The sequence below is a fragment of the Ciconia boyciana genome, chromosome 3, assembly GCF_034638445.1.
Source record: "Ciconia boyciana chromosome 3, ASM3463844v1, whole genome shotgun sequence".
Taxonomy (NCBI): domain Eukaryota; kingdom Metazoa; phylum Chordata; class Aves; order Ciconiiformes; family Ciconiidae; genus Ciconia; species Ciconia boyciana.
In genome coordinates this window covers 98313679-98338983 of record NC_132936.1, presented here as the reverse complement: position 1 = coordinate 98338983, position 25305 = coordinate 98313679, and the positions used below count along the sequence as shown (strand labels likewise).

General features: G+C 43.5%; 1 protein-coding gene across 2 annotated transcripts in view; it reads left to right on the top strand.

Moving 5' to 3' along the window:
• The first annotated feature begins 11549 nt into the window (after nt 1–11549).
• EPAS1 (endothelial PAS domain protein 1) overlaps nt 11550–25305 on the top strand; it is an 80603-nt gene continuing 66847 nt past the window's right edge. For both annotated transcript variants that reach the window (XM_072856760.1, XM_072856759.1), the window contains exon 1: nt 11550–11885. In XM_072856760.1, coding sequence (XP_072712861.1) covers nt 11860–11885 — 26 coding nt within the window. In that variant the 5' untranslated portion in view covers nt 11550–11859. The remainder of the gene's footprint in view (nt 11886–25305) is intronic.

Here is a 25305-nt window from a genome sequence, read left to right as displayed (position 1 = left end):
TCGCAGGATGAAATAGGTGTTTCAGTATCACCCATAACAAAGGAGGATACTAAACAGGAGTTTCTTGACTTGCATATTGAGAGGCTGAAATGACTTGCATCAGAGAGTTTTAAAAGACCTGGCAGAATGGGTCTCTGGGATACTGATTTCTTTCCCAAATAGCTGTTTGAGACCGTGGAAGAGATGAATAGATTTGTTACTACTATTACCAAAACTTAACATTGTAGCAGCATTTTTAGAAAGATGAATTATAGTTGTTCCATTATCTTCCCCCGAATACAACTAATACAAAACCTGGTAAAGAATGAACAGATGAACTTAGTGCCACACAACAGTACTGTAGTGTTAAATACACCCCACTACACAAAACCTGTCTGGAAACCTGTTTGCTTCCAGAAATCAGGAGTGCTTAAGTAACGTGTTTTGCTTCCTGGAAAACATTCCAACTGATGTCATACGCTGTTTAAATTAGAAACTAGAATGACTCAGTTTAGTGGAAGATACTGAGTGTATTAAAACTATGTGACTGACAGGCCTCAAAATGTAACTGTGATAGGGACAGTGCTTCTAGAAAGGTTTGGAAAAGCTTAGTTCTTCACCCAACTCTGATTACTTTTAACAGCACCCTTGGAGTAAATAAAAACTAGCCAACAAGTGTTTGCAGCCTGTGCAAAGGCTGAGGAAGCAGAAGGCAACGGAGACTTGCAGCACCTGAAGGAAAGCGGTGGAGATGCTCCATGAGCTGGACACTGCCAAGCTGAGGCTCGCTATGCAGTTACACAGCAAAGTAAAAATGGAGGCTATGGTTGCAAGGTGCAAACCTGGAGCGCAGCAACTCTGACAGCAGTTTAATGATCTTTGGCTGGATAACTTACTGAACCTCAGTATCTAGTATGTTTGTAACTCTAAAGGCTAAGGTGATCCTTAAATTTATGAACTGAAGAATTTCGGGCAGCGTCAACAGAACTTACGCTTGCTCTGTATTTTACGCAGGAGATGCTTTTATGGCACTTTCCAGTTAGTCCAATATAGAAATTGCAGGAGATCTGTCTGGGAATAATGAAAAGAGAAGGAAACTGCTTGTAGTGGGACACAGGGAGAAAAAAACCTGCCTGAAGAGTCCAGCAGAAGGATGGGAGCTGACTAGACTGCAGATCATGCCCCAGGCAAAAGGGAATGAAGTTGAAAAAACTTCCTATTGATTTTGAAAAACATATAACATGTTGCAGGTAATAGAAACCAGACCATTTCCCACTTAGTGTAGGTTTTCAACTGGGAGGATAAAACATGAGAGCATTTACTAAGAGTTGTGATGGATTCTCGCCAAGAATTATCTAAAAGATACTAGAAAACTTCTCTGTGATACATTGTTTTATTGGCTTGTATCTATGGATTTATGACAAGTGTATTTAATGAGTCTTTTTAAATGGAGCATTTTGAGTGAAAGTGAACTGTCAGTTTGAGACCAGGATGAAGAGTGACACGGGGAGAGCTGCGAAGGGGGAGTCTGCGATGGGGCTGTGGGAGAAGACAGAAGGAGGGAGGGGAGAGGGTGAGGATTTAAAGGACAGTAAGGAGCTGGCATTTCACCAGCAGACTCCTGCAGGACAAAAACTGGTTAGGAAACAACACTGATAGTGTCAGATGGCAGACAAAACCATGGGAGCTCTTCTGTTTCATTGAAAGGGGGGAGTCCTGTGGCAATGCCTAGAGAGCTCTTTGCTTTCTCCCAGCTCGGGTACAACCTCAAACTGCTGAAAATCCCACTTGCTTCTCTGTTATGCCGGAAGAGACATGTTAGGGACTCCCCAAAATGGCAGAACTAACTCTTTTGAAGGATACTTTTATGGACATCTTCTAAAACATGAAGATCAAAGTTAACTCGGCTTTCATAAGGCAAAAAAGAGAAATTCCAAGAGAAAAATAAACCAAAACCCATTTACAAGGGAAAAATAAACCAAAACCTATTTACAAGGCATGGAATGCCTTTGGTCAGTTGGAATAGAACTTCATGGTTCTCTATCTCTTCCCCCTCCTATCTTCTTCCCCTTTGTGGCTGAAGTTTCCGTATCATGAAAGGGGTGTGTTGCATACCGTTTTCTGTTTGAAGTTAATAGGAACTAACAGTCTGTGGTGTTCATGGACCAAAAATCTCAGCTAGAAAGTGAAAGTTATCTCACGTGAGCGCAGGATGAGAACACGTGCTAACCTCTGAGCTTGGTACTTCGATTCTGGTACTTGCCAGTAACACTATATGCTTCATGCCAGGAGTTGAGCAGCACAGCTTCCAGCCTCAGTACTTTCATCTCAATACTTCATAATCTGTGTCTGTTATTTATTTTAAAATGTATGAGTTTTGACATAAATTACTTATTAATCTCTTGGGAGATTCTCTCATTTGTTTGCCAGGTTTCCTGGAGAAGAATTTAAAATTGCCTTGCAGAATAGATACCTCAGGGTTATCTTTCTGTTTTCATTGTTTTAGGTTGTGTGGCAGGGATATCGGGTATTTTCTGGTAAAAATGACTTCAAAAAAATATTCTGTATTGTTAATGTGAACTAGCTTTTAATTTGAATATAAACTTCTGTTTAAGTTGCATGCATTCAGACTGCAAAAATTAACTATTTCCATCAAAAAGCATCCGTTCACAAGCATCTTCTCTTCCGGAACATTTTTAGGAGACAAAACTATAAAATGTAAACAGAGAAATGAAAACTAAATAAGATATGTCAACAAAAATATTTAGGTACAAAGTAAAAGCTGTGTTAATAATGTGAACACTGAGTTAATTCAGCTTGTTGGAGAACTCTGCTGAAGTCATTTATGTGCCTGTAACTATGGAAATATGCCAGCACCCTGCGTTAAGCCAAATCATGAGTATCCAGTCAATGAAGGACTTAAAAACTTTGTTCAGGACAAGTCATTGTTCATTTAAGTAGGACACTGACCCAGTCGTTACCTTGCCTTTGGACGTTGCTACAAATTATGAATGTCCTTTTATTTTTCTGACAATGTGATATGCACAGGCTTTCTAATGCTTTTCTGAGGCTCAGACACGCATTACATGACACAGCTCGAAAGACTTTTAATAAAGCATACATCTGGATAACCAGATGAAGCTCTGTGCAGTCAGTGTTTGGAAATGTGTAGGTTTTGGGAAAAGCTTTGATATCCAAGCTGGTTTTGAGCTGAATTCTTGTGATAACAACAATGGGTGCCGTGATTTCAAAATTGTGCTGGTTTTATTGAAAACTGGTGTCAGTGGGGACTTGGGAAAATCCCACCCGTGACCATTTAGCATAATGAAAACAACTTGTGCTGATGGTGGGAAATGTCTCAAACTGACTGACATAGGTGCCTTCAATGTTAACTGGGAGGGGGCAGGAGGTCCTGTTTGCAGTTTCATAACTTGCATGGATGTTCTGTCGGACTCTTGCAGCAAAACTTCCACCTGCGTCTGAAAACTTGAGTGCGGTGTTCGTGCTCGCTCGTTGTTCGCTTCTGACAAGGTATGTCTGGGACTCTGCTATGCTTGTCTCTGAGTTGGTGACACAATCTGGAGAGAAAACCTGCTGAGCCTGTCAGGCTGGCCGAGATTTTGGGCCATACTGGCCTAACGTGCTCTGCTATTTGAAAAATGTAATTGGAGGTTTTAGCTGTGTTCCCGAAGCCTCTCTGTCTGAAGAGAAAAACAGTTTTTAACATTGTTCTTTCCTTTTGCTGCTGCCCTTACTTGTCTATAGGACATATCATATAAAAATCAATAAGTCAACAACTCCCATAGCTTGAGCAAACACTTCTGTTGCAGCTGCTCTGAAGCAGAGGATAGATGTACAGCTCTAACGAACTTGATGGAGATGGAGCACTTTTTGAACTTAATTTTAAGACTGTTGAAAGACAATGTGAGTCTTTGGAGCAGTTCCTTTGTCACTGGTAAAGAAAGAAGAAAAAACACATATAAGAGTGTCTCAGATTCCATGTTACTGAATGGGATTTTCAGATACTTGAAATCTGATTGTAGTTGTCTGTACCAATGTAAATGAAGAGTAGCTTGGAATCAGTGACTATGTATTTATATAGTCCCCAGCTTTGGCTTTGTGGAAATATAAGTACCTACCCTTGTTAGTGGTGCTGCTGCTTAACATTAATTTTGAGTATGCAAAAATGGGATGATGAACTCTTATTTGAATGTACGTGTTGTGACCAAACTCACTGCCTAGATTAAATTATCTTGTGTTCATCATTAATGCTGATTTACAGCAAGCTGTAATGGTCCTTCTTGTTTTAATTCTTATGAGTATTGAAAGCCCAGGGTTAAGGGTTTGGAGAACGTTAAAGCGTTCCCTTACCAAAGCCATTTGCAATGACATTAAGTCTATTTCTCCACAGAAATAAATGACTTGGGGATATAACAGTTGCAGTTTCCTCCTACTCTTATTTTTTTCTTTCCCAGTGAAATGGGAAATTTATATATAATATAAATTATATATTACAGTGTAGTGAAATGTCCCTTGGTATGCACAGCCAGGGTCATTATTGGTAACAGGTGCCTCACGCAAAGCGTGCAGCACATAGATGTGGAAGGAAAAACACAAAGCAGAGATGGCTTTGGAGAAAGGAGGAATGACTATCCAACTCCTTGTCTGTATGTGAATCACTTGTACTGTTACCAATATCTTGTGTTATCTCTACTTAAGAGCCTATAAATATTTCCAGGAGCAGATCTAATTGAGAAACAAATGCTAGGCCCTGTGCCAAATGGATCTTGGAATGGTTCCCCAAAATAGAACAAGTTTCAGGGCGAAGGGGAAAAAGGTGAACTTTACCAGCACTTTAAATAGTCAGGTTGCTGTAATCTCATCGCTGTTGAGGAGGCAACTCGTGAGCAGCCTGGCTGCCTGGGCAGTGGGGGTGTGCTAGGTAGGTGCAGGCTGTCCCAGATGTCTCCGAGACCCGAGTCAGGCTCTTGCTCCAGGTCACGCTCTCATGGAAGTTACGTTTCCATCATTGACTTAGAGGAAGCTAAGGGAGACTTGGTTACGGTTATCCACTGCGAGTATCTATCACTGCCTCAGATCAGTTAAGGTTTTGGAGTACCTAGGATCTGTTGGGAGTTGTACAGCAGTAGCTTTGGGCTGGGATTTCAATTGCCAAGAACCTTGCCCACTAAAAACTAGCCTTTCTTTAGGACAAAAGAAAAAGATCTAGAAGTCAGAGAGCTCCAACAATATTGTGTGATCCTTTCAAAGGATGCAGTGACAAGGAATTTATCTTTTTGTAACAGCTTTCTGCTCCCAGAAAAGGTCACTTTTTGGCAGGGATTTGGCATTTAGTATTGCAGTGCCTGAAGAATTTAGGAATTTTTTTGCAGTTTTACAATAATTTGTCACCTTCTTTAGGTGACAAGCATCCACAGGGTTAATGGGTTCAGTAGCTTTGTTAAACATCAGTAATTTAAGAATGACTGTTTTAAAACAAACACTTTTCAATATCTTCATTAAAGTAAATTAGTCTTTGGTGAATAAAAACAAAGCCCAAATCTATTTGCCTAGATTAGGGTTAAATCAGCATTTAGTGCTGGGATTAAGAAGACAGCTCATTGCTTCAGTTTCATTCTATACCTGAGTTTTCATTGGGATTGTGTTAGGAAAATTCACTGCTATACAGAAAGGCAGCATAGGCTTGAGCATCACCCATGTGCCATGCAAACCCTCTAGAAGTAACCGCCAGAGATTAAAAGATTTAGGAACTGCATTGCCTTTGGTATTCAGGTTCCTAAAATTAAAGAAAATATCTCCTGGCTCTTTTTAAAACTCAAAGTTCTGCAGTAGGCATGTTACACTGTCTCTAAATAAATATTTGTTGAGTGACTGAATGTTAACTACTAGGCATTGGTATCGGCTTCAGCATTGCAAAAAATATTCAATCATAGCTTCCCATCTCTCTGGACATTCATCTGGCACACAGTGCTTTTGCTTGTGTTTATATTGCTGCTTCTCCTCCTCTGCGGTGATAACTATTTTTTGGGGACAGGAGGTAATGAGTATTAAAAACATTGCTACAAAATTTGGCTTTTAAAATCCACCCAGAGGAATGGCTTCCCTTCCCATCTGCTAAATGTTACTGTTGTTTTTGCTGGCTTTGAGTAAAATGCCTCTGGTGATCTTGCGTCCGTGTTTCCTCCCAAGAGCTTCTATCAAGGAGCAGGAAGAGGCTGCAGACCCCTTCTGCCCAGCGCTAGCACTGACAGCTAGTGTGGGTGATATGGAGGGTGAAGTAAATGGGTTAAAACAGGATAGGAGGTAACAATATTATATCTGTATGGTGCCTACCTTCCAGAAACATGGCAAAAGAATTTCTGACAATTAAGTGAAGGCCATATCTGCTTCATACTTCATTTTCATTAAATTGGACTATTATTGCATTATATACCAAAAAGCATACAGTAACAGGCTATATTCCTAGATTAACTCACTTCTCTTCAGTTGTGTGTTTTGTTTTTTTTTTAAATACACTGCAGTCTCACGTGTGGCCTAAGTCTTTAAGCTTCTGAGTGATTGCCCTGGCTGCCTGGCAGTTGTTTGCATTCTAGATGATGAATCAGAATCCCGCTTAGTAAATGTGTTCAGCCCGTACTCTCCCTAGGCCAATAAAAAAAAAAGTAACTGTGAAACATAATATTTCTAAATAATAACCTCTTGAAGGTCAAGGGGAAAACCCCAAACAAAAGCTGCCTTCATTTAACAAGCTGCATGGCATCTGTTTTCTCCTTGGTTTCTTGGTTGAGCTTTCCCAAAATTTCAAAATGATAGTTCCCAGTATCATGACGGGAGTGTTTGTGTACTTATTCATCATCGGTTTTCTTTCTAAACTGATTCTATTGCAACACATTGCTATGTTAATTAGATTTTCTTTGTTTTACCACCTTTCCTTGGGGTAGGCCCAAGACATCCTCAGTATGCCATTTTGAAAAGGGCTAAAAGAAAAGGCTTAAAATTACTCGGCTTATAATATTTACACGTACATTCCCAACATCTGGCCATCATGCCTTTTTCATGGGAGTGTGATGGCTGAAACGTCTGGAATGTGTCTGTAAGTAATCAATGCCTCAAAACGCCGGAGCTTATCTGTGCGCCTTGCTTGAAGGTGTGCACTCGGCATTTGGAAGTTCTCAAAGACATCTTAATGTATTCCCTCAAAATTACATTTTAAACTGGCTGGTCCAGTATTGCCTATAGAGTGTGTATTGCTTTCTGCCTAGGGTAACAGGGGGAGTGCTGTTATAAGTTGTTCTTAATATTTGTTCCTGTATAAGAGCAATATATGTGTCTTCATATATGTTCTTGTATAAGAATTCTTTCTCTGGCATGAAACTGCAGCAAGAGGCAAAGGAATCCTAAAGACTCCACAGGTGTGCTAGCTGAGGTGCTGCTCCCTACCCTGGCAAGCGGCCGGTGCCACTGCAGAGAGAGGGCACAGGTACTAATTTTGCAGAAGGTACATCTATACTAAGACACAGGTGAACACCTGTAATTATGAAACAAGTTGTGAGTGAGTGTAAGTGACTGGTTGCATAAGGAACAGTACTACTATTTTTTTTTTTTGGCACCAAGGTTCAGGTGTTTGTGGTTGGTTTTTTTTTTTATATCTCCATCTGAGTAGTCCCCACTTTCTCCCATGGACCTTTTGTGTTCTACCCAGCTTATAAATATCACTTTTTCCCTGCTAACAAATTAACCCAAAGTTTGATATTATTCTGTTGCATTTGCTATCGTGTGTAATAAATGTTATGTGATGTAAGTTATTCTGGTATAAGTAATTGAAGAATCCTGTTTCTTTCCTTCAAAGGATCAGCTGTGCTGCAATAACAGGGCTCTCCTTTCTCCCCTTCCCTTTCCCGTAATGTCATTATTTGTTATTACAAGCATGAACTTTCTGCTGTCATATTTTCTGGCAGTATTGAGGAGCCAGAAAAAGAAAAAAAACTAACATGGATTATTAGCGAATATGAAACACTTCATCCTCTCAACAATCTGTTTTTAATAGCTGGTTTTAATTTTAATAATAATGCTGCAAGGGATGGAGGATCCATGTATTCTTCTGACTGCTCTGGAGCAGTAATTGGTGAACAATACTGAACTTCTGTATGTTTTGCCAATACTCTTCAGTCAGTACAGGCACCGGTAGCATGCACAAATAAAACAGAGCGCAGTTCTAGTAAAAAGAAAATAAAACAGAGTACTAGAACTTTGCTTTTGATAGCTATGCGCATTCAAACTGGTGCAAGCACTGATTTGGATGGTTGATTACATGCATATGCATATCCTGAGAAAACACAATGTAGCGTAACTGGTCCTAAATCAGTGGTGTGTTTCAGAATAAATGGCAGTAATCAGGAGCTTGCCTGTGTCTTGTTTGGGTGATGGGGCGTTCCTGCCTGGGAACACCAGAAGGGTGAGCTGAGCACCAGGGGCCCAATCACTACTGTATGCAGATCTTCTAATTTCTCAGTGTAGTTTAAACTTGAGGGTGGGTCGTGAAAATTGCTCACACGCCACTGTTTTATTTTTGTAAGTCGTCTTTTTGTTTTTTCCCTAGAGGCTAGTCCAAACACTGTTGACATAAACTGGTCCCCTGTAGACTTGAAGGGCCCTTCAAGAACAAGCAACTGCTGTCCCAGCAGATGTTAATGAGTCATTTCAAATACCTCATCTGAAGGTTGCTTTTAGGAAATCAAAAACTCTCTATTTCTGTAACACCTCTAGAATAATTCACATAGGATCAACGTGGGTGACTTCATACAATTTCCAGAATAGAGTAGACAACATAACCACTTAAATTTTCTCTGACCACTGAGAGTAAGGAAGCCCCGTCTGTTACGTGGATTCTGCTGGAAACCTTGATGTTGGGGCGGGGGAGAGACAGAAGCTAACCCCTGCTAAGGTCAGCTCATGAAGTTTTCGGAGTACTTTTTCCTCTTCCATGAGCTTTTCTCTGAGTTATACCCACTAAGCTAAGTGTAAACTACAGCTAAATCGAGATAAAATGTAAGGAGTAATATAGGAATATGAAACAGAAAGAGCTCTTAGAATGGTGATAGTAACAGGACAAACTGTGTTTACTGTCAGTTTGAGGTTTTTCTTGGCTTTCCTGGCAGTCGTCGTCATCTGCAGATTAAATATTGCACCTCTGTAGAGTAAATGCATTCATGGTGTGGCTCCTATCAAAGCTTCTGAGTAGTCTAACAACAGAGAAAGTCTACCTTAGGGTGGATACTACTCTTAATAAATATTGACTGATCATAAGGGAGATGAAAGCAGTAATGAGGTGCATGTGAGAATAAAATGATGGGATTCGCTCTACTGTTCTCCAGCAAGGAGAAAACTTTTTCTGCATCCCTGTAGGTGCTGTAGGGTCCCTTATGGTTGCAGGATGGGTCAAGTAGAATGACAGCGCTATGAAATATATATTTGATCTTTCCCTCCCTGAATAGTCATGGGAAAGAGAGGGAATTAACAACTAAAGTAAGCTCCAGAAGACAGACCATCTATTTTCCTCGTGGTGAAGATGGGGAGCTCAGTTGCCAGCAATAACAGTATAGACAGCTTCAGGAACTGAAGTTGCGAGGGAGCTCCAAGAATCACTCGGTCTTGCTTCACCTTCCTGATACAGCAGCAGGATCCTGGTTTTGCCGGCCGTTGATCAGCGTTGAAGCCCGCCAGTCTGTCTCCACAGAGGAGGACAGGTGGTGGTTCCTGAGTGACGCTTAGACGTGAATTCTCCTGTTGTCAAAGCGCCTTCAGGCCTTGCTGGTCAAGAGAGCAAGAGATTGAGACTGTTAATGAACTACACTGTATCCATGTAGGCAGGGCCAACAAGCGTCAGGCCAATGGGCTAGACCTGAAATATTTGAAATTTACTGAGTGGTTTAGAAGTAGCCAGTTTGAATGCTTTTCTTGTCTGGTTTTTGAAGGCAAGGTGTTTATCCAAGTGAAGTGCTTTAAGATACAGCAAGGAGCATTGACATCAGCAGAGATCAATGAAGGACGAAGAGGTCTATTTAATCTAGGAAATGAGTGACTTGGCTCTTTGATCCTGTTGCATTCTCTTATTCTCAGAAGGTTAAATTTAGTCCTGCATACACAAATTCTGTTTGACTAAGCTTACTTAGGTTTTAAATATTTGTGGGTTTCTTTTGTTTAGGTTCCCTTGTATAACAAGGAAAAAAACCCAACTGTTACCACATAATTACATTGCTGTGTAAGCATGTGTAGCTCTTTCAGACTTGAGAGCAGAATATGCAAATTCAAACCCAAATGCATTTCTTCAAATGTTCATATTGTGTAAAAGAAGAAAAAAAAAATCTCTGACCCATTGTACACAAACCAGCCTATGACATGGCCTAGGGAAATGGCTCAAATTTTAATAACCAAGAAATAAATCTAGTCTGGCTCATTTTGCCTGCAGTACTTCCCTTTTCCAGAAGTATGGGAAACCCGGTGCAGTCTAATGCAAAGGTGTGCATTTTGGTTTGAAATATAAAACTGTATGATAAGCCTTAGAAAACACGAGGATACGACTGCAGTTTCTACTGTGATGAAAGACAATCTCAGGAAAATTCTTGTAATCCGTTGTAACGCCAAAGCAACTAACCTTGCTAGACATTGATCTTAAGTGCAGTAAACCATAGTAGGTGCTAGCACGAGAAGAGTTTTGGCTAGGGTAAGGAGTGCCCTATTTCACTGTCTGTCAACAACTACGAGTTTTAAAAGTGCGTAAGTTGAAAATATGCAGTATGAGATAGAAAATAAAGCTGAACAGCTACGGCGCAGAAGGAAGTCTCCTCAGCGAGACAGAAGTGTGGTCCCCGCTCCTTCGCACATCCCTCTAACCCCGACCGCTGCCGCCCTCCCTCCCCGCTGTGCGTGACCGGTGCTGAGCCAAGAGGGGGACAGCTCGAAGGCCGAGTCCCACAGCTAGCGCCGCTGTTACTGTGAGCGCCGGTCGTGCAGGACGTTTGCTTACTATTATTTTTTAATTTTATTTTTTTAAACACCACCCCCACCCCCCCGCCTCGGGCTGCGTTGGGTGCCCAAGGGGCGAAGGCAGGGCCGCCCCCCGCCCCGGTTTCCAAGCAGGGACCTGTGCCGGCGGCGCTCCGGGGCCCGAGCGGCACCGCCGGTGCTCCGCGGCGGCGGGGCAGGTGCCGCGGGTGCCCCCCGCCCCTCAGAGCGCACCGGTGAGGCGCGCTAGGAGATGCCGGGCTAAAAGCGCCTTATGGGGAAAAAAGAAATAAAGTAAGTTAAAGAACTGGCAAAAAATTAAAGCGGTGGCGGAGGGAACGGCGTCCCGCTGCCCGCGGCGGGTGCCCCCGCCGGGGCCGGAGCGGCCCCGCTGACCCCCCGCGGCGCCGCCGGGCAGGCCGGTGCCGGGGGCGGGGAGGCCGGGGCGCGGCGGCGGCGCCCCGCCGGCCCCCATTGGCGGGCGCGGCGGCGGCGGCGGGGCCGGGCCGGGCCGGGCCGGGTCCGGGGCGGAGGGGCCGTCCCGGCCCTGCCCCCGCGGCCGGCGGCGGCCCAAGGTTTAAAGTGAGAACTTTCTGCGGGCGGCGCCGAGCCGCACAGCCCGCCGCCGCGCCGCTCCTGCCCCGCGCCGCAGCCGCCGCCTCCCCCGGGCGGGCCGTACAATCCTCGGCAGTGTCCTGAGACTGTACGCCCGCCTCGGGGGCGACCCGGCCGAACCGGACGCCCGACCCCCGGCCGCCCGCCCGCCGCCGGCGCCCGCGGAGCCCCCGCGTCCCGCGGGCAGGTGCTGAGCCCGCCCCGGCCCGAGAGGCGGCGCAGGAGCCGGCAGCCGCCGCGATGACAGCTGACAAGGAGAAGAAAAGGTGAGGGGGCCGCGGGTGAGGCTCCGGGCTGCGCGGGCCGCTTCGTCCTCCTCCTTCGCCGGCTCCCCTCTTCGCCCGCGGCAGCGCCGTGCCGCGTGGGGCCGCGGCGGGACTCCCCGCGGGCAGGGGCCGAGGGCGGGACGGCGCGGCCTCGCCTCCCACCGCCGCGGCTCTGCTGCGAGGGCTCCCGACCCGGAGCCTTTGCGGGGACCAGCAGCGGCTGCGGCGGGAGTTAGCTCGCCCAGCCCAGGCTGGGGCTGGCGGGGAGAGGGACGGGGGAGCAGCGCCGGCCTCCTCCGGGGCAGCCCGCGATCCTCCGCCGGGGGAAGTGCGGCGCCCGTCCCGGCCGCTGCCGAGCCGAGCCGGGGAGCGCCTGCCCGGGGGAGCTGCCCCCGCCGGGCGGCATCGCGGCGAGCAGCGCCCTGGCGGCAGCCGCCGCCGATGCGGGAAGCGGCCCCTGCCCCGGCCGACACGTCCCGAGCGGCCGCCGCCACCCGAGGCGAAGGCGGCCGCCCGGCCCCGGCCCCAGCTGTGCCCAGCGGGGCGGCGGGGGCTGCGGGCGGGCAGGTGCACCTGGCGGGCACGGCCGGCTGGGGCGGGCGGCTGCGGCCCCCGGCCAGCCTGCCGGTGCGGGTCCGCCGCTCTTGCGGGATGACTGTAGCGCACGTTATGGCAGGGCTTATTCGCTTAGTATCGCTGAGGACCTAGTTATGAGGAAATCATTTCTCAGCTAGCAGCCTCAGCAAACCACGTTTCATAATTAAAACCGCGTGCGAGTAATTGACCGGCTATGTAACCGCGTAGTGCTTGGATAAAACCCCTCCGTTCCGGCGCAGCCTGGCCCCGCCGGAGCGGCTGGCCGCCTCGCGCCGGGCACTCGCACCGCGTGCGGCGGGCGAGTTCCTCAAGCGTCGGCGAGTCTTCCTAGAGCGCGGGGCGGCGGGCCCGGCGCTGCGCGGCGGCTGCTGCGGCTGCTGGCAGGGGCTCTGCGCCTCGGCGCGTACCGCCCTAAGAGCGCACCTTCCGCAGGGAATACGCGTGACTGGGGAGTTCTTTGTAGCTGCGTCGACGAGCGTATTCTGCCGTCGGTCGTCGAGGTTGAACGGCAAAATAAAACTCACGGTCCCTGACACAGAAGTTACAGGTGGCGACTGAGAAAAGTAGCGCCTAGTCGTGGCTCCAAGCCTATCAGTGATTCCTGTAGATGGGTGAGGGCACCGGCACGGTGAAGGCTAAGCAAGCGAGTAAAGGGCCACGAAGTCTCGCAACAGGATATTTATCTAGTCTGTTTTACACAGCAGGCGGTCACAAGGCTGAGTCTATTATTGGCTCAGGTTGCTGTTCTGACTATAGATTGTGTTCATAAAACGATGTGATTTACGGACTAAGAATTTTATCTTGTTATTTGTTATGCGTACTTTCCAGTCGATGATGCACTAAACTTTAAACGCTGGTTTTTGGTTTGTATAATAGCTCCTTTTTTATTGAGTCATCTCTGACAAGGTAATAGGGGAAGTATTGTAGCATAAACCATACGTTTTCCATGTAGCTCGCCTCAGTTTATCAAACGCTGATGTATTAAGGTTAAACAATTGGCTCAAGTGTATTTTGTTCTAGGTATCAATCTTCTGTGCAGGGTATAAAATATGGGTACTTTTTGTGTCCTCTTGTGTTGAACAAGAGAGTAAAAAATAATAGTATGGTATGGTGTAGTTATAAAAATGTGTTATAGTAGTTTATGGGAATGAGAAGAATGAAATAGTGTACATATTGAAAATACACTGCATTCATTGTATCACCTCATTTTTAATGAGGCACTCTTAATCTCTCCAGTTTTAACCTCTTATTTTCGAACACAGTGAGGGATTGAGCGTTGTCTAATATTGCAGGACAGCATGCTGAAGTGCTTTGTGGAAATACTCTTCAGATACAACATAGAAACTTCACAGGATGAAAGTTTGAACGCTAATCCCGACTCTGTCACTGATTTTATGTAAATCTTGTGACATTCTAGTGACGATTTTCTGTCTCTCTCAGAAGTAGGCTAATTGTTATCTGGCTCATGGGATTGTTGTGTAAATTCATGTTTGTGGAAGAACTGGGAGAGTATCAGATGAGGCATTTAAGATAGTTTGCTTGTGCCTCCCTGTCTGTGCTCTTACGTATGTCCCTATGTAGCCTATTGAAGCAAGATTTTTTTTTTTTTTTTTTAATTTTCCAATACTATGATAGAATAGATTTATTGCCTTGAGTTCAACAGTTGTTGTATTATTTGCTAGATTTCTATCCAGATAGGCAGCTAGGAACTTTAACCTGACTCGCTAATAGCATTTATAAATCAGTTTCAGGGAGAAAAGGGGGTGGGGGTAATCTGGTTCACCAGATTTGCAGGCAGCTCTGGAACACATGTTTAGAGGAGCAGTTCTCTTACTGTCAAACAGATGCTCTATGGAAGATAATCTTTGATTCTTTTAATGGTCCATTTAAGTTGAAGAGTATCCTCAGGTTCTCATTTGAAGCGCCGTCTGTCAACAGAAAAGAGCAGTTGCTTCCTTTGGGACAAATGTTCTGACACTTTCAGTAGGCTGATTTCCCTCATTTAAAGTTAGTCCAAGATACTGAGTTGAGATTAACATGAGTATTATTTTAACTTAATTTAAAAAAAAATTATCTACACAGTCTTAAATACAAAGTCTGATGTTTCCTAGAATGCTAGTATTTAGAAACTGGGAAAAGGAGGAGTAAAAGAGTAAAACACATTTTAGCAAAATAATAAAAGCTAAGGAAAAACTGTCTGTGATCGTTGTGCAGTACAATGGCAATTAGTAGATAGGTCCCAGTTTACTTAAGGCAGTCTTGTAGAATAACTTGGTGTGGTTTTTAATTATTTAGTCATCATGTGTTTTTGAATTATTTGAGGGACATAGTTAATTTATTAGGAATGGATGGTGTGTTAAATGGACTGTTCTGGATGGACAACAGCGTATGTTTGAGAAAAGTGTGAAACCAGGCTCAGGACAAATCGGGTACCACTGAGTAGGATGCATCATTTGGCTTCACCTTTTCAATTGTGTTGTTTGGGGATTTTTTTTGTGTTTGTTTTCTGGTAGTATGAAAAATAAACCAATTTTGCAGCACAGGGAGATTCTGTACTAGTGGTCCCTGTGTACAGTACCTTTTTGTCACCCTAAGGATGTAATGTTACATAAATCTGTTCAACTACTGGTCCAGATAGTAAGCAAGCAGGATTCCTCCCAGTTATTGACTTAGGTAACTGACTGCCTTCAATTACCCTTTCACTTTGGACTTTATTAGATGTTCAGCCCCTCTAATGAGACACTTTGTGCCTCAATTTTCACTGACCTTTACTTCAGGAGAGTGATTCTGCCAAGCTGAGGTCACTCTTGGCCGCTCCTCCTCAGGATGAGGAAACAGTCCTGACGGCACCGCTCTCCAGAGCTCAGGTGGTCGCTCGCTCTTAATGGATGTAATTCGGATGCCAGGAAATGCGAGCGTTTGGATGTGCCAAGGTGTTCAACTGCAGATTTCAGGAAACGTACAGTCTCAGTTTTGTTCTACTTGGTATGCTTTCTGGTTTAAGGTATGTTGCTCTTGTCAGGTATACTGCCTCTTGCCTGTTATTGTGTGATGGTGGTGAATTAGGTGATCTTGTCCATCCAGTTGCCAGAGTACATTCTTTGCGTACATTCATGTTCCTTACATTCTTGTAAACCTCGCTTTATGTACTTCAGCTGATGGAGCTTTGAACGCTTTCCTTCACAGACTATTGCTCGGATTACTTGACTCCATAAAAAAAATTGTTCAAGTTTTGTTATTGCTCACCATCTCCCCACGCATAGCCCACGTGTTTAATTTACTCCTGTTTGTTTCTATGTTAACATCTTCCCTTACAATTTTTCCTATTTGGAGTTATCAAAAGGAAATGTAATCTCTTGAATTCATGATGAACAATCTGTTGAAATTGCCTGTTTAGCATGTATTTATGGTATGCTAACATTAAGAAGTTTGGACTTGTGTTTCAGCACCAGAAATGCAAGTGCTTCATAGCTTGCAAGTCTTGGTGAATGACTCTGGCCAGTTGTACTCATCGTACTTGCATTTCGCCCCTTCTGGTTTCTGCGTTCACCACCCTTGCTGTATTTCTACAGGTGTGGAAAGGGCTTTTCTACCAGAGGGTGGCCCAAGGGCACATGAACGAGGAACGACAGGCTGCACGCGTGCCTCGATGTCTCCCTTTGCCTGCAACGGCACGTAGCAGAGGTTGGGCTGAGCTCTGTCTTGGCGTCCTGGCCTACTTGGAATAGCTTGACTTCTGCTGCCCAACTGCTGTGGCTTCACCTCTATAGAGCAAAGCGTTTGAGCTTAATGAGGACTGAATGGCTTTCACTGTGGGAGCGGTGTGCAACGCGAGCGCTTTCCGGTGTGTACCACCCTCCCAAAGCTATCTGGGCTTCTGAGGATTTGCACTTTGCAGGGATGCCGCAAGGTCTGGCTCTGCTCGTGTTTAGCACTTAGCCCAAGAGCAAGTTAAAAACCTAACACCCCTTAGTATGCAGCACCTTTCTTCATCATGTCCTTTTCACTTCATCTTCTGATGTTGGTCATCTTCTGTCCTGTTTATCCTGTTTGGATCATTGGGAATATCTTGCATATTGGACGTAGTCTGCTAATAGAAGTTTTGGGATTATGCTGCTAATTTAGGAGACCCATCATGAGTATCAAAAATGGATCTCTCTGCCATTCCATAATGTCTTTTATTATGGTGGATTCATAAACATTAAGTGTTTTAGTTTTCAGGCTCCAAGTAGGACCTGCTGTTGGGTGTAGTGGGGGCAGAACTCTGCAAGTGTTGAACTTTTTGCTGTTATTTTCAAATGGATAACCTTTTTAAAACTGAGAATTAGGATAAACGTTAGAGTAGGGAAATGAGCAATACAAAGGCAGGTCATATTTAAAAGTAATTTGGATATATGGAATGTTTTTATTCCTCTGAAGCTATTTGTGAAATGCTATTATGTTAATTACTCCAATATTCATAGTGTCATGTATATCTTAGTAGTTATAAATAATTTTACTCCTAGTAGCTGGCACAAGGTTGACAGAACCCTTCTCTTAAATTAGGTGAAAGTGCAAGTATGATTATTAAGCAGCTGGCAATTTTTTTCTCTTTTATCGGTCTTGTGCTCCATTTGCTTAAAAGGCAATATAATAAAGTAGTTATCTGCTGAGGATAAAATCTTGACTGCTTATACAAGAAAAAATAACAGCTTTCTTGAATTTACATGGACACTCTTTCTGAAGTATGTAAAATGGGAAACTGTATTTTACTGTGCATGTGGAAAGTAGATTAATGAAGTACAGTAGGCCAATTGGCAGATAAATAACTAATGTTCCGAAGTAACTCATTTAATTGTGCTTTTTACTTCTTGAGCTCAAATCTAATTACCATTTTGGTTCTTTTCTCTGTGACTTTAGGTCTAGAAAATTTAGCTGAAACAAAATCTACCGTAATAAATTCTGATTAAATGTGCATATTTATGTCTTAAAACAGTTAGGCTTGTAATTTAATTTACTTGACTGTTATTACAAAGGCTTTGCAGTAGGATAACATACCCATTATGCTTCTCTGTCCATTGCATTACATGACACAGCAAATATTCAGTATTCCATTCTATAGAAGCTCATCAAATCTTTTGCCAGACAAGAAGCAAAGTTGCTTTAGTTGAATTTTTATGTCTGATCTTCAGTCAAAGAAGTGTCCTGGTCTTGACCCCTTCCTCTGTGCGCAAATATGTGTAATCAGCAGTTGTCTTTGATTAGGGGAATGTTTAGGGTGTTGCCTCCAAAAAGATTATCTGAAAAATTCAGAAACCTTACAAATGCTTTATGTTAGCCTCTGGGTGTGCGGTTAATGCTGGCTTATTGCAGCTTTATGAACAAGTTCTGTGCATCTGGGCAGGAGGAAAAAACCACTTTTCTTGTTTTGTTTCTGCTCTTAAGTGGGGCAAAACCAGGACAATACAGCTCCTTGGCGTTTTTCATTCCTAATGTAAATATGTTGAACCATCCTCCAAGTTATAAAACCTTCTTCATGCTGCTATGTATGTATTTATATAGTGATCTGCTTTCAAACAAAGAGACTTTCAGTAGCATATGTTTTAATCTCAAGTATTTGTGGAGTATCTATAGAACCAAACTGACTGTTTTCCAAAAAGATCTCAACAACTTCCTGGTGTTTCTAAGAAGATAGAGGAGAAGTAAACGCATCTCTCAAAATGGTCTTGCCCATGCCTTGCCCCCACTTCTTGAGGCCTCTCCCTAAATCCCAGCTGTGACCTACATGACTGGAAACCCCAGGCCAGAATGCGGACAGGCTGTAAAGCAGGATTGTGATGGAGAGAACAACCGGGCTGCGGCCATTTACGGGATTTGACTGGGATTTGTTTGGTTGGTTTTTTACTATATCATCAGTAAGCTTAAGAGTTGTTGCCCTGCTGCGATCTTAAGATAACTCACAGCAACTAATATGTCTCCTCAGCTAGTTTTCCCAACTAGATGCAGTGGCGGTTAGGTCACCATTTGCTCTATAAACGTAGTGCTCGTTTTGCAGTGTACAAAGATGAAGGTGATGTTAAAAGAATGATGATTCCCCCACGAGTATCTGCTCCAGTCCTTCAGATCTCTAAAATGAAGGATGTATTTATGAAATAGGTGGTGGGCAGATGGTGCTATTTCTTACTGATCTGGGCTGATGTCAAACCTACCTTAAGTTTCTTTGAACTGAAAACAAGACTTTCTGCTGGGTGCTGTCGCGGTGGCGTGGCCGTTAGCTCTTTCCTGCTGCAGGGAGGGTTGCACCAATGACCGATATATCCCGTGAGATGCGTTCCTCACCTTCCGTGCTGCCATGCCCGCTCCCAGTGTAACGTCTTAGCTGTCTCCTTGCTTTTGGCCTGGAGGCTGTCCCTGGGAGCCAGAGCCATAGCGGTGGGGGATGTGGGGTGATGGTTCATGCCCGGCCTTGGCTCCCGTGCTCTAGTGGGTTGCCCTACTTTTTTTTTTTTTTCTACAGAAAAGCCACGGGTGCCGAGTCCTAACAGTGTGCTCCATCTGCCTCAATTTTTTTCCCAAAATCACTCATTCCCTGTTGCTTTCACCACCTCCTCCACAGCCCCGGCAGAACAGAAAGCTGGAGCGCTGCAGCATCCCTTTATATTTGGATATGAATTACTGCCCACGTTCAACTACTTTTACAAATAACATTTTGGAGCTAGAAGAGTGTGAGCAGTCTGACCCTCTCTTTTTGTTTCAGGAAGTTGTGTTGTCTAAGGAGAGGCTAAAATTAGAAGGGATATGGGGAGGGTTGTGTGTTTTGTTTCTTGGGTTTTTGGGGGTTTTTTTTTGTTTTTTTTTTTTTTAAACTGAACAACTCTCCTAATGGATGAATCATGTGGGTGTAACTTATGGCACTTGATAGCAAGCAGTCTGTCTGAAGGTATATGTGTAATAAGATTACCAGGATCATTCAGAAACTATTTGGAACTACTGAAATGTGAACTTAATCTATTGTAAATATTTGTTGCTCATTATCTAATAATATATCAAAATACATTTGGTTAGAGTTAGGCAAATGAAGGTAAGATGTAAGGTGCAAGTTTTTAACAATGGGTTACTGCGCACTGGAAGAGCTGCAGATGCAGTTGGTGGAGCGAATATTTTCTGTAAAAATAAATACTTTCTTGGAAAATAATTTTCCAGTGCACAGGGGAAACGAGAGCTAGTGTTCGACTAAAATGAAGGGATGGGATTGAGAAATTGTAAAAACACTTGGAGAGTGCTAAAACATTTTAGATTTGGCTTAGTTTTAATAAACTCTGAATTCCTGTGTTGCAGTACATTGTTAATCTAAAACTGGATGTCTTAAGTTTTATTTGAATGAGACTTAAGTAATCTTTAGCCTCTTTTTGATTTAAAGATTTTTTTCCTTTCTTTTCTGGTGTTTAACTCAGTTGTTTTTTTTCCCAGATTGTCTCTGTTTTACTGAAAGCCACAAGACAAATACATGAATCTGGTTTGGTGGCTTGACCTGAATCAAGTTCCTGTCTTCCTTTCAGGAAGACTCTTTAAGTTTATCTGCTAAACCAAAATATTAGGTATTCCTTTTACACTGCTCATGAAGCCCTCATCACTTGAGGCCTTGCACTCAAAACAGTCCCAGTCTTTCAAAAACGGCAATTGCTTAAGCAAGTTACCAGGTCTGATGAAAATATTTCGTCGTCTTCGGATTGGGTTAGGCAGGAAGTATGACTTGGCGATGACAAAGGTCTTCTCTAGCCTTGGTTATGTGAACAGCTTTTTAAAGACAGTAGTATAATTGGAAACGTAGCAATAAAGGCTCTCCCCACCCCCTGGCCCACATTACTGGCTCCTGATATGACAAACAAGAAAGTCAAAATGTGGGAGAGATGAAAACAGCATGTGGCAGAATTTCTAACTTGGTTGTTCTCGAAAGACTGATAATTTCAGAGTCACGTTCTTGAAAACCTGCCTACGTACGGTGAGAGATAGAAATGTTTGCCTTTCCCAGGAAAGCTATTGCTTTAAGTAACAGATACAATAATATCTTGAAATATAGTGATCCCAGGCGATATCCACCTTTGGCCTAGTACATGCGTTTTCTTTAGGTAGTCAGCTTCTGAGTCCCTTAGTATATATTATCTAATACACAGAGGATGATTTGCTGAATTACTTCAGTTTAAGAAGCCAATACAATGGCCTGAATAAGTTGCATGAAATCTAAAAAATGCGCCCTATTGCTCTTCTTTTCTTAAAAGGGAAAGCTGTTGCTAATTTATAGTGTCAGAGGCCTTACGAACTTTTTAAAATCTTAGCACTGGGAAAAATCTATTAAGAGCTGAAAATTTTTGTTTAAGTCATCTAATAGTGTTCAACAGTTACTGTATAGTATTTTTCCTTTAAGATAAATTCACGTGCTTGTAAGATAAATATTTGCTTAGGTAATAAGCTGAAGGAAGTATGAAGTGGGATGGTTATTAGGCAGTTTTTATAAAGGTAGTGGAAGTACACGTTAAAGAACATTCCTTGTATTTTGTTTCAGCCATTAGCATATCTAAGGTCTTTACTGCCATAAAAAGGTACTTAAACTCTTGGTATCACGGTTGTTGTTCACACTTGCATTTGTATGATAAACTACAAAGCAACCCTATTCAGTCATTGTGTTTGGGACATTCTCGTGGCTGGTGTTGGTCTTCGAGCCCTGTCCATTCATTCACAATTGTATCACCCTCTCTGCCAGTAAATTCTCGGTGTTATTGGGTACTTGCTGTCACAATACTTCAAAGATCTTTGTGACGTTAACAAACACTAAAAAAAACCCCACTGCCTCTGTATTTCTACATTGGTAAATGGGGAATGTTGCTAGGAATGTGCCAAACTTTTAGCTGTCGTGCAATTTGTATCCAAAACTTGTTGCAAATACCAGAATATCTTCTGAGATTTTATGCGTTGTTGTGCCCGGTTAGATTTTTGTATGCCATTATGATGAAATAATATACTCGTCAGCTGATGGCAATGACAGTATCTTCAGACTCTTAGGTAATTATGGCGAGTATTGACTTAAAGCTGATACAAAGCTTGCTTAGAACAAAAATGTTTTTTGAATGATCCATGGAGTGGCAGCATCATACATACATACGTGAGATTAAATTCAATGTTAAGTGTCTTTATCATGCCATGACTCCTTAGGCAGTGTTTCTCTGGAATACAAACTCAGTGACCAATTATAGCTGTACTCCACTCCAGGATTTTTATTAAGAACTCGGTTGCCTCCAGTGTGTTTCATAACCTATGAGAGAAGATTGGAAATTGGTGGAAACGCTTCTGGTGTTTTTCCTGTAGAGCTTTCGCCAGGTGATGCTTCTGGGAAGGCTGCGTTTGCTCAGTTCTCTGAAGGGGAAAGCCTTTGGGAAGGGGTGAGCCTTTGGGAATGGCCTCTGCATGTTGCCCTCACCAGGAGGGAAGAGCTGTCCTTGGAGGGGCAGCAGGGCTTTGCTTACCATTGGCTCTTACCTGTCCCTGGGTTTTCCCATCCCTCCTTAAAGGGAACCTCTGTTGCAGAGGAAATCCATGACGAATGTAGTTCTTGGTTTACTTCTTCCAGTGTATCCCCATACTGACCCGGGCGATCCGTTTCCTGTCATCCTTTAAGCTGACTCACATACATCGGGGAATACAGAGAGTTGGAATTTACCAACTTTTGCACGAGATGGGTGACCTTCACTCGCAGAGGAAGAAACCAATACCCCATCGAGCCAGGATGATGATGCCTGGTCTTAACAAAATAGCATTACTTACATTTTTAAGAAAAGGTAGACATTTGGGGGGGTTGACCCCCTTTATTGCTTAACGCAGCACTTTTACATGCATGATTTGGAGGAAGATTTCTCGTTTGACTGATGGAATATAGCTTGGTTCAGCTGGGGGTAGGCTCTTTATGTGTGACAGCTGTAAGATTATCAGTTACTGTTAATAACTCCAGTTCTTGGGTTTTCCCCTGAAAATGATTCGAAGGATGTGTTTATTGCCATTACCAATCAGAGGAACGTTTTTATGGGAACATCCTTTCCGTGCTCAATTTGTCTTAATGCTGCTACTGGCTTTTACATAACAGCAAAGCCATAGTTATGTACATATGATTCACAAAAGGGAACTATCCTGTTCACTTAGGCATGTGCTGGCTTGAAAATGAAATAGAAGCAAGTGCAGATATCTTGAGGGAAACTTAACGCTGGTGTTTTGAAACACCTATTATTTCCCATTTAAGAAAAACAAACCCCCCAACCCTACTTATGTTTGTTAAAACGGCTGGCTGCGTGACTGGCCCAAACAAAGCCTCTTTGGCATGGGGACCTGGGCCAAAGCGCAGTGAAGCTGAATAAAACCATTTCTTGGATTCTGTCTCTTGAGCTTGTTCACCGCTCTCAGTAGAGCTGGCTGTGAAAGCTGCGTCTGGTTGCTGACTTGGCCGCTGAACAGCAGCTTCGGCAAGCGGTTCTGGCCTCTGCAGCTGCGTCTCCCATTGCTTCCCCCCCGCCCCGAACCCTCTCCGAAAGCCCTGCTCGCCCAGCCCCGGCTCTTTGTCCTGCTGGGGACTGGGCGCGTTGGGTTGGTAACGTAGCCTAGCTGATCTGTCATTATCCTCGCTCACTCCCCAGTCTGGAAAACTGGGATGGTAGTATATCCTTCCTTCCACCCTTTGTGTGTCTTATTTATTTAGACTGTAAACTTTTTAAAGTAGGGACTTTCTATTTCTATGCCTAACACAATGCTGTAGTGGTGTTGGCAAGAAGCTTGTGTGATAAACCTAACTTGAAAATGCTTACACAGGGGGTTGTCAAATGGAAGGAGTTTGGTTATCTCTCGCTCTTTTTACATCGCCTGGTTAATTGCTTTCTTTACTGCACCACTCCGTATTATCCCTCAATATGTAGGTTACACCCACGTGCTGACGGGTGACCTATGCCTTCGTTTGCTTCACCTTTGAATTTGTCCCTCCTGTCATATAAGATCCATGTGCAATTTAGATGCCCCAAGCAATTGAGGAGATGAGGTGGTGGTGGCAGGGGATTGCAACGCCCTGAAAATGTCTGGGAGATGATAAAACCCCTTATTCTTTCAGATTTCATCACAAAGCGGGCAAGTGAGCAACCTATGAGGCAATAAGAATGAAAAGGAGGGTTTCACTGTCACACCAAAACCAGTCTTTTCTGCAGATGGGGATTTCAGTAGGGTTTCAGCTGGCAATCTTTGCTCTCAGTTTCTTTGAACTGAGAGCTGTAAGAAAGGAAAGCCATGCTGAATTACGGGGTTAATCTGACATGGGTTTAGAGGTTAGTGTATGCAAGCTCCTTCACATAGACCGCCTAGGCTGAAGCCTGTGGATCTTCATTCACGTTAAGGCTTTTCCTGTGTATGGGTGGCAGGGCAGGCCTGAAGAGCAAGCAGGCACGTTCTTCAGTGTAAAGAAAAGACATTGAGAAAAGCCTAACATTTTATACGGGCTTTTATTGGCAGCTTTGCATACTGTATACGCAGGCCCTGAAGAAGATAATGCGAGAAGCCGTGTTATCTGTACAGCACCGCTCCTTTCCCTTTGCCTGCCAAATCTTAGGACAACATCCCCCACCCCCCAAACCTAAACGCCACCATAAACACCGCGTAACTAAATTCCAGCTTTTCTAAAGACAAGCATGAAGCAATGAACCACAGTGACCAGCGCTATTGCTTTCTGACTTTTTTTTTTTTTAATTATTTTAAAGGAGGTGGATGACAAATGGTGCTTATTCAAAAACTCGTGACTTTTCAGTGCTCTTCCAGCCTGGGGAATAAAATGAGCAGGGGGCAAAGTCTGCATTGCAGGTCACAGTGAGGATTTCAGGTGCAGTGATGGCTAATGTGGAGCAGAGGTCCACCTAAAGACAGAGCTGAAAGAGGAGGAAGGGTGTCTGCAGCCTGACCTGTTAAAAGCTTTAAGAACAAATCATCCCAACGTGAAGTCATTATAGAGTGTTCTTTTGGAGGGAGTTGATGTGATGAATATAGTGTAAGCATAAAGTGATTTCATGCTGTATTGCATTTTGAGTAGGTTACAGCCATGGAATGAACCTACTGAGTCATTTGTACATTGAGCTGTGTGCTCCTGTTAGTTGAGTTTCTTAGTTTCTATTTGTACCTTACTTAACAGATTGAGTGCTCTGGCTTTTGTACCAAAATAACTCCAGCTCCAAAATCTTTGAAGTCTGATAATATGTCTAGAACTTTTATCAAAAGGGGGTTCAGTTCCTGCCTGAGACCTCTGGGTACTGCTTTGTGAAAATACCCTTGAGGAAAATATGATGTAAACTGTGTGTAGTGTGAACCTTTATCCTTCTTAAAAGGGAATTTCATGATTGTTCTACTTCTGTTAGTTGATGGATTAAGCAAATGAAATGGTCAAACACTCAGTAAGGTATGAGGAAAGCAGAACAAGCATCTGTTCTTATACTGTTATTTGTGTAGGAAGTCAGTTCTGATTTACAGAGTTGTAAGAAGGAAATACTTGGTGGGCAAATCTATTTCAGTACACTCTCTTTTTGAAAGTATTTAGTTTGCTCGCATACAAGGAGTTGTAGGACATACAGTGAAGCTGTGGAATACGAAATCACTGTACTGAAGGAAAATAAAAGCGAAAGGCCTCAACCTAGAGATATACTAGCTATTGAGAGTCAAAACATCTCCCCCTCCACCTCAGAGAAAGTAAATGCTTTATTGCTTGTGGTGGTAGCTATATTACAGTTTATTGTAGCTGGCTATGAATTGCATATGGGAAGTTCAGAGAAGG